The sequence below is a fragment of the Pelophylax lessonae genome (genome assembly GCF_965119305.1).
Source record: "Pelophylax lessonae genome assembly, chromosome: 13".
Classification (NCBI taxonomy): Eukaryota; Metazoa; Chordata; class Amphibia; order Anura; family Ranidae; genus Pelophylax; species Pelophylax lessonae.
This window is the reverse complement of record NC_138780.1, coordinates 137166767-137174927: the sequence shown is the minus strand read 5'-3', so window position 1 is coordinate 137174927 and position 8161 is coordinate 137166767. Positions and strand designations below refer to the sequence as shown.

The 8161-nt window shown below is 39.4% G+C and overlaps 1 protein-coding gene across 1 annotated transcript in view; it reads left to right on the top strand.

The window, feature by feature from the left end:
• Positions 1 to 1018: 1018 nt before the first annotated feature.
• HEATR4 (HEAT repeat containing 4) overlaps positions 1019 to 8161 on the top strand; it is a 54788-nt gene continuing 47645 nt past the window's right edge. Inside the window, exons 1-2 of the mRNA XM_082274966.1 lie at positions 1019 to 1099; positions 6574 to 7405. Of these exons, the coding sequence (XP_082131092.1) occupies positions 6588 to 7405 (818 nt within the window). The 5' untranslated portion in view covers positions 1019 to 1099; positions 6574 to 6587. The remainder of the gene's footprint in view (positions 1100 to 6573; positions 7406 to 8161) is intronic.

The window sequence follows — 8161 nt, the reverse complement described above, 5'->3', positions numbered from 1 at the left end:
TTTATTTGGTTTGAGCATAAGTTATAGCGTTTACAAACTATAGATTTGATTTTTGGACCTTTTATTTATTTTTTGTTTGTTATTAGTAATGGCGGCGATATGCGATTTTTAGCAGGACTGCAACATTGCGGCGGACACATCGGACCCCTAACTGACATTTTTGACACTTTTTGGGGACCAGTGACCTTACTACAGTAATCAGTACTAAATAATATGCACTGTTACTGTATAAATGACACTGGCAGGGAAGGGGCTAATACTGGGGGTGATCAAAGGGGTTAAATGTATGCCTAAATGTGATAACTGACTGTGAGGGGGGGGGAGGTTCTGTGACAGGCACAGGGAGATCGGGGTTTCAGTTTACTTGAAATTCCTGATCTCTCTCTGCCTGTGTGACAGAAGACTTGCCTGCTTTGTTTACATAAGCAGGTGGGTCTTCTGTCAGTCTCCCTGACGATCGTGGGAGGCTGGCGGCTATCATCGCCACCGCCCCTCCCGATACCTGACTCCCGCTGTGTCTAATCACAGCGGGAGCGCCGCCGAGACCGCGTGCACATAATCACGTAGTACTACGTGAATATGCGCAGCCGAGCCGCCCTGCCGCAGTAAATCTGCGTGGGGCGGTCGGCAACTTGTTAAATTCAATAAAGGGGCAGCAGCGTAAACTTTTCCGCAATCCTTGTCGTGTTTTTACTTTATTATTTATGTTGTGTTGATATGATGAATGTTAATGGTGTATACAATCCTATACAATAGCCTGGCAGGGAGAATTCCTCCATCCACTCACTATGGATGGGGGAATACATTCCTTTTTTTTCGTTCTCTTTTTTTTTTTTTCAATCAGCCCGCCAGCTGATTAAAAAAAAAAAAAATCCATGTTTGGCCGGCCCTTTATTCTTTATCCTTAGTGGTGTTTGAAGTACATTGTCAAACAAAGGGCTTGGCAGCCAAAATAGAGGAAGTTGCTTAGCAACCCTTGTAAACAACACTGACCCGTCTGTCATTACTAGTGCAAGATGTTAGTGAGGAAATGTGATTACAATCTCACTTCTATGTTTTATCTGGAGATTAGGAGCTGATCTTTTCTGCAGGTAAACAGGTAATGTATACTTTTTAAATACCGTTAAAAGTTTGAAGAGTAAATCATGAAATAGTTTTATTATATACATTCTTTATATAGTGATCAGTGTGGCAATTGTCTGATCAGAATTGTCTCAGCTAGAACTTTGTGTTTTCTTACGTCTCTAGCTTTTTAAAACTCCAAACTGCTAGATTATAGAACGTATGTTTTATTAGGTGAAGTAATGGTAAGAGAATAAAAAAAAATAAAGGGATTGTAAAGTCTCAAACTTTTTCACCTTGATGCATTCTATGCATTAAGGTAAAAAACCTTCTTTGCGGCAGACACCCCCTCCCCCTCCTTTTTCTTACCTGGGCCCATTTGTTCCAGCACCATGCACGAGTTCAGCGGCTCCAGCCGCTGGCTCTCATCTCATTGGACAGATTGATAGCAGCAGGAGCCATTGGCTCCAGCTGCTGTCAATAAATCTAGTGACGCGGGGGGCGGGGCCGAGTCCTGCTGTCTGTGTCAATGGATGCAGAAGCAGGACTCAGAAACGCACCCGCATGGGTGCCCACAGGGAAAGCGGCTTTCTGTGGGGGCACCTGATGAAGAGGAGGGGCCAGGAGCGCTGCCGGGGCACCCCAGAAGAGGAGGATCGGGGCTGCTCTGTGCAAACTTTGCACAGAGCAGGTAAGTAGAATACATTTTTTATTTTCAAAAATCAGAACCTTTACAATCTCTTTAAGATGTGAAATGGTGGCCATACAAGCTTTGCTAAATGATCGGTTTCTTTTCTGTACGATCTCTCCAAATAGGAATAATTGATCTATAGACAACAACCTATTCAATCAATATGCCACACACAAGGAAGTGGATTTTGATCAATAGTCGGAAGGTAGATGCCGGAGCAGAGACCATAAATTCGGTTAAGGTATACAATCATAAGTAATCGATTCTGTCTCTGTTTTCACCATGCAATCTCATAATATGATTGACATCAGTAGTGTCAACTGAGGCAAACTTTCCGCTTTGGTTGATTGACTCAGTTTGATTTGAATTCAAAACGAAATCAAGCCCTAATAGATCCAAAGGGAAGTTATGTCAATTTTATTGTTTGCTTATTCAATCGCTTTGATCGTACATTGATTGGGTAATAAAATCGAAGCATGTATGGCCTCCATCAATGATAAAAATGTAAATTTGTATAGCTGAAAATGTATGCCTAATACAACTGTCATATAGTCTTGATCAGTGTTATCACCTTTATAGGCCATACACACTATAAGATTTTCTGAAGACTTTTTCCTTTAGAGTTACCAAAACCATATAATATGAGGTCAAACCTAAACACTTTCAATTTGTATGCAATCTGGCAGGCCCTTGCACTACATAGAAAATGTAAATCTGAAGGAAAAAGTCTTCAGAAAATCTTATAGTGTGTATGGCCCTTTAGGTTTCATTCACATGGACAATTGGAAGCTCAGGCAGGTTCTGCTGTAAGGATTCCAGAGTTTTCCTACAGCCAGGGAGCCACAGGTGGTACGTACAGCCACCTATAGAGGTAAATAGCTGTACATTCTTGTACTTATCTAAATGCTAATGCAGAAGTTTGGGTGCCTGTAAACACCACCTAGAGCCTTCCAACTGCAGAAAAATGCTGGGATACTTACCCCAGACCCTGACTGCGTCTCCAACCATCCAAGTAAATGAGGTCCAATGCATTGAACAGAATTGATTTTGTTGTACATTGTGAGTTTTCAGTTTTGTTATTTTTTTCCTAAAGCATATTTAAACCCAAGAACACAAACTTACTAGTCCTTAGATACAGTATGGTGGTTTAAGTTCTTTTTTTGCATGCCGTTTTCACCAGTAACACACTTCCAGTCCTAGAGTGACAACGCTCACTGTACTGTGTCTATAGAGGAGTAGTGTTGTCATCCTAGGCTGCTCTCTTGATTTGGACTTTAGACTTAAAGGGGGTCCCTAATACAAAAAAAAAATGAATGAGGTCCCCCAGCAAATCCATAACAAGCCCACGTATAATATAGACACCAAAACCTTTGACAAGTCTGTTTATGAACCACTTCAAACCCGGACTGTTTCACCCCCTTCCAGTCCAGGCCATTTTTCAGATTTCAGCGCTGTAATACTTTAAATGACAATTGCACGGCCATGCAACATTGTACCCAAATAAATTTCATGTTTTTTAGACAAATAGAGCTTTCTTTTGATGTTTTTTATTCACCAATGTTTTCTTTTTTTTTTTTCTTTTTTGCTATATAACGGAAAAAAATACCAAAAAATTTGAAAAAAAAAAAACACTTTTCTTAGTTTCTGTTAGAAAATTCTGCAAATAAATAGTCTTTCTTCGTAGACTTAGGCCACAATGTATTCTGCTACATTTGTTTGGTAAAAAAAGAATCATTGTAAATTATTTAGTCTGTGTTAAAGTTATAGAGTCTGCAAACTATGGTATTTTTTGAAAATTGATCAATCCTGATTTGCTGACTGCTCATCTCTTTTCTTGAGGAACTAAAATGCCAGGACAGTAAAAATATTTCCCAAAATGACCCCTTTTGGAAAGTAGACAGTCTAAGATTTTAGTAAGAGGCATAGTGAATATTTTATTTTTATGAATATTTATTAAGTTATTTTATGGAAAATTATGAATTTGTTTTTACCATTTGTTTGTTTTTTGTTTTTTTTCACAAAGTTGTAATTTTAATAAGTTAAATCTCACACACAGCATAGGCATACTAACATTTACACCCCAAAACACACATTCTGCTACTCCTCTCAAGTATGGGGATGCCACTTGTGTCAGCCTATTTATTTTTTATTTTCTTTTTTTTTGAGGCCCTGGAGCACAAGGATAGTGGAAACACCCACAAAATGACCAAATTTTGGAAAGCAAACACCCCAAGATATTTTCTAAGAGGCACAGTGAGCATTTTTGAAATTTTTTTGCCATACATTTTTGGAAAATGTAATTGTATTTTTTGCATATAATAATATAATAATATATATATAATTGTATTATTTTTTTGGATGCAAAGTTGTCAGTTAAGAAGATATTTCTACCACACAGCCTAGGCATAATTATAATTACACCTCAAAACACATTCTGTTACTTCTGTTATGAAGTTTACTTCATAAGAACTGCATTGTGTAGGGAGCATACTGGACTAGTCCCTTTGCACATCTATTTGAAGACTGCTATTTATTTATTTATTTATTTATTTATTTATTTATTTATTTATTTTGTCACTAATATTATTTATTATATGATTTATTTATTTGCACATGCATTATTTATTTGCACATACACTTTCTAAATGCGCAGCTTAGTGATCATTGTTTTGAATGGGAATCACTTTGGCATATTCTAGGGACATAAATTAACCATTACAAGTTCTTGACTACCAATCACATTTTTGGAGGCCCTGGGGCATTGGAATAGTGGAAATACCCATTAGAGTAGTGGAAACACCCCAAAAATGACCATATTCTTGAAAGAAAATGCCCAAGAGGCATAGTGAGTCTTCTGAAAATTTTGAAAATTGTGGAAATAAAATAAAAATTAGGGGCACAGGCTCTGTTGATAGTGGCACTAGTATGGCAATAATCAAGACATTGGTATGGCAGTGATCAGGATACTGGTCTGGCATCAATGCAGATAGGGACACAGGCTAATGGCAATGGTCTGGTGACACTGAGTGGTGTAGCTAGTGATAAGGTACACTGTCCTGGTAGCACTGGTGACACTAGGGCAGGGGTGACAGATGGCCGGCTGCACTGTTTATTCATACTACATTTGGGACTCGAGATTAGGGACACTGTGAGCTGGCTGGCACTGGTGTGTGTGAAAACTGTGTGACCGGCTGCAGATTACTCTCTGTACTAATGTAAGGCAAGGCATAGATAAATCGATTTTCCACCTGTGAATGAAAATCGCTTGATTACCCTATCAACACAGTCAGTGTTGATGGGGGAATGCCTCCCACAGTGCTTGTGTTCTGCCGTGAGGGGTTGGACTCAGGGAGCCTTCCCAGCTGGCAGAACACAAAGAGTACTGCTAGCAGCTTTAGCTGCATGCAGTAATTGCATGCTAAAAATCGGGCAGGCTGGTTGTGCCAAAGTCGATCGATGGTTCAATCAGCCGGCCCTTAGTTGGATGGAATCTTATCTGGTCCCTGCTGAATCCGATCCATCTATGGCCAGCTGACCTGTTCTTTTTCTTTCACAGACGATCTCTGTGGAAGGACACAGAACTGCTGCCAATTGCGGAGGACGTACAGGTATGTCCACCCACATCAGCAAAGCTCCTATCCAGCTGTATATATATGTACATTGGCCAAATGGGATAAAAATCTCCCAAAATGTCCCTCATTGTAAATCCATCGTCAATCACAATGCCCACCGCCAACGACCTGGCACACAGGAATTCCCAGCCATGTAAATGGTGACCTCAGTGGCTGGTAAGGCCTCATTTATATGGGCGTACTTAAGCATATGCCATTGTCAAGGGCTGTGTTTGCCTGCACAGGGATGCACAGGTGTTCTGTGTATCATTGTGCAAGCAGTTGATTGTGCAATTCATGTCAATTGGAATGCAGCCGCTGCATGGACTAGTCACATTAACCCAGTGAATTTTTATTAAATAGACCTAAAAATGTCAATATTTAGTTTAAAGAAAAACTCTGCTTTTGTGGAAAAAAATGTAACATATAAAAAAAAGTATAGCATATACAATTGTTAGACAAGCCATATTGTAAATGTTATTAAAAATTGCCTTTCTTTATCAGTCTGTAGCCGCTTAAATTTTCTGTAAAATCTAACGCAATATGGCAACCTTGATGTGTTCTGTATACTATTGGTATAGAGAATGCACCTAGGAATATCAATTCTTGCTTGTGTGATTGGCTCATTGATTTTCCCAGAAGCCTGTGCTAAAATACAAGCCAAATTTTAGGCACCCCCTGCAATAGGAGTTTTGGTGAGAAATTCTCTCAGGGTTAAATACTTCTAACGGGATCCGACCCTTCAGCTTTTCTCAATAGAACACGAGAGTGCACAAGCTAATTTTAATGAACTAGAACCAGCCATTCAGATTCAGTCTGTATAGGACACAGTGACATAAACACCTATTTCTACAGATCAGAAACAGGTAGGAATCTACAAAAGAAATGTATTAAAACCCCTGCATTCAGCATAGAACGCCCATGAAGGATTTGTTTTTTTCTCGACAAAAGTAGAATTACACTTTGATTCAATAATTTGTATAATAAAAAGGCAAAGCATTTCAGGCATTTAAAGCCCCATTCTTCAGGTCTGTACTGTAAATGAAGTGTGTACTGGATTTCAGAGATCCTGGAGGGTAATTTGAATGATTGGTTCAGATTCTGATTAATCAGCTTACTTTACAGTAGTTTGTTGCAACATCGAGTAAATACAGCGCAATTAAAAATAGCTGACCACAAGGATACTAAATTGAATTTGTATTTTTTAAGGGATTTTGATAAATATGATGGAACTTTCTACCACTTATTGTCATCAGATGGTGTTTTGTCTTGAACCATCTCAAAGAATTTCAAAGTTCAGTTTACCTTCACACAGATCTCATCACCCAACATCTGTCCAATCTATAACTGAATACTGCCCATCAAACCGGCATTCCCTACAACATCAAGTAAAATACATTCAAAGTGTAGCTGGAGACCTTAATTTTTCCAAAGAAGTGGTAAAGGACAGAGGCCTCTCTAGTCTATCCTATGAAGAATGGGATTCACAAAATATCTACAACATCTCAGATATCATTCCACAAACAAAAGGAAAGAGGGGATCAAGCATACATCCAAAGCACCACAAAATATGCCATTTGAATCCCTGTGTACCTTCCAAAGATATCAAATCAAAAAGTTGCCCTATACTTGTCAGGAGTATATGGAAGACACCTGAAGAAAATGTACCAAGCTTCTTGGTAGAAAAACCAAAAGCATCTGATGTAAGTGAACTGGCTAAAGACGAGCTTAGGGAGAAGTCTAAACAGAGTCTTGCTTCTGAGTCAAACAAATTAAAGTTTAGAAGCGATGAAGTTCTTTTCAAGACATTGACAAAAGCTAAATCACAATGTCTGTTGCCTCACACCACAGAATATAAGAAGGCCAAAGAAAGGCTTGATCAGCAGTATGGTCTGGATAAGGCTACAGTGCTAATAGGTGAGGACCGGCTTACTGAAGAAGACTTCAGGACATGCAATGAATTAGAAAAGTCCAAGTTACAAAATGTACACGTTGTTATGCAAGAAAAAGAACCTGAAACCCTCCTTCCTGTTTATTACAAGTAAGTGAGTAAACAAGAGTAATAATCATATTTATTCTGCTGAGAGCCTAGGGGGACATTTGCCAAGCAAAATAGCTACAAACTAAAACCTGGCTATCTGCTGGCTATCACCACTTGCTGCTGTCAGGATACACTGATCAGTGGCTGCAGCCAGTGATCAATGAAAATATACCAACATGTCCCTTCCTATTAAACCATTGATTTCTGTCAAGCAGTGGGCCCTTATACTGATCAAAAAATTCAGCTGGTTCCTACTGGACCAGCTGAATTTTGATCAGTATATGTCCAGGTAAGATGTGCATCTAGGTCGCTTCCCGAATAGTAAGGTATATGCAATACTGTTTTTGTTTATTTACAATCCCTGTTCCTGAAGTCCTGGGCAGCCAACTGGAACAATGTTGCAAAGGTTTGCAACAGAATTATGATAGTAGATACAACAGATTTTCCCTAAAGACATATGCAAGATATGGAAGTGTCAGGGGCAGGTTTTATAATGTCACAGTGTTACTTTAGAGCAGTGGTTGCCAAACTTTCGGACCTCACGGAGCACTAAACTCACAATTTTGAATCATGCGGAGCTCTAACATGAATTTGACATGCCTTATACACACAATGCTTCAGCTCTCTGCCTCCCTGCCCCTGAATCGCACTTGGATCTTACCACTTATCCACCCATGCTCTTGAGCTACGTGCTCCCTCCCACAGTCTGTGATCAGCGCTGTTATTGGAAGTCACCTCCTTCTTCACCTCCCGCTC